Source organism: Nestor notabilis, unplaced genomic scaffold (genome assembly GCF_000696875.1).
Source record: "Nestor notabilis isolate BGI_N333 unplaced genomic scaffold, ASM69687v1 scaffold491, whole genome shotgun sequence".
Lineage (NCBI taxonomy): Eukaryota > Metazoa > Chordata > Aves > Psittaciformes > Psittacidae > Nestor > Nestor notabilis.
Genome location: NW_009914891.1, coordinates 512 through 1,588, shown reverse-complemented (window position 1 = coordinate 1,588; position 1,077 = coordinate 512). Strand labels below are relative to the sequence as shown.

The 1,077-nt window shown below is 64.1% G+C and overlaps 1 protein-coding gene across 1 annotated transcript in view; it reads right to left on the bottom strand.

Annotated features, from left to right (window-relative positions):
* Positions 1–524, bottom strand: part of LOC104412978 (tenascin-X-like) — a gene marked incomplete at both ends in the record, with an annotated part of 6,349 nt that extends 5,825 nt beyond the window's left edge. The window contains 1 exon segment of the mRNA XM_010023849.1: positions 7–524. Coding sequence (XP_010022151.1) covers positions 7–524 — 518 coding nt within the window.
* Positions 525–1,077: the final 553 nt, after the last annotated feature.

The following is a 1,077-nucleotide window of genomic DNA, read 5'->3' as shown; positions in this document are numbered from 1 at the left end:
GGGCACCGTCTGGTTGCCCCGGAGGGGGAAGTTGGTGGCCCGAAGGTGGCTTTCCAGGCGCTGCAGCAAGGAGCCATTGTAGGAGGAAAGCTTGGCCCCCAGCTCATGCAGGGATGGGCCACCAGGGAGCCCTGGGGACCATGGGGCTGGAGGTGACACAGGGGACTGTGGTAGTGCTGGGGACTGTGGAGGTGATCTTGGGGCTGCTGGTGCCTCTGGGGACCTTGGGGGTGCTGGTGACCCTGGGGCTGCTGGGGAGTCCGGTGACACTGGTGACACTGGGGACCTCGCAGATGCTGGGGACCCTCGAGACACTGGGGCCACTGGGAGCCTTGGAGATGCTGCTGGTGACCGCAAAGACCCTGGTGAGCCCAAGGGTGCATCCAGTGACACTGGTGATGCTGGTGAGCCTGGGGATGCTGGTGGCACCGGGGACCTCGGGGGTGGCGGTGACCCATGGGCGGGTGGTGATGCCACTGGTGACACTGGGGACCCCCCACGGGGTGGCAGGGTCTGGGCAAGCTCTGTGGGAGCAAAGAGGAGTCAGGTCACCACCAACCCGGCACCACAGAACTCATCTGCAGGGCCCAGCGGGGACGCGGGGCCAGATGGACACGGATGGGTACAGGTACAGATGGACACATGGGGACGGACGAATGGGGACAGACTGGAGACAGCCAGGTTCATGGAGACAGACTGGGACAGATGGGAGACATCCGGATCCAGCAACAGAGGGATGGATGGGGAAGCAGCAGGAGATGTGGGGACATGTGGAGCGATGAGGACACATGGATCTATGGGGACAGCAGAGCGCGTGGGGACAGATGGACCATGGGGACACACGGAGCCATGGGGACAGACGGGGACAGACGCAGCATGACAGGCCCATGGGGACACACGGGTGCATGGGGACAGACAGACGCTGCAGCACCACCCATCCCATCCCTGTCTCTGTCCCCATCCCTGTGTCACCCCTGTCCCCATCCCTGTCCTCACACCCATGCCATCCCCATGCTCATGCCGTATCTGCCCGTGTCCCCATCCCTGTCCCCAAACTGTCCCCACACACATGACCCT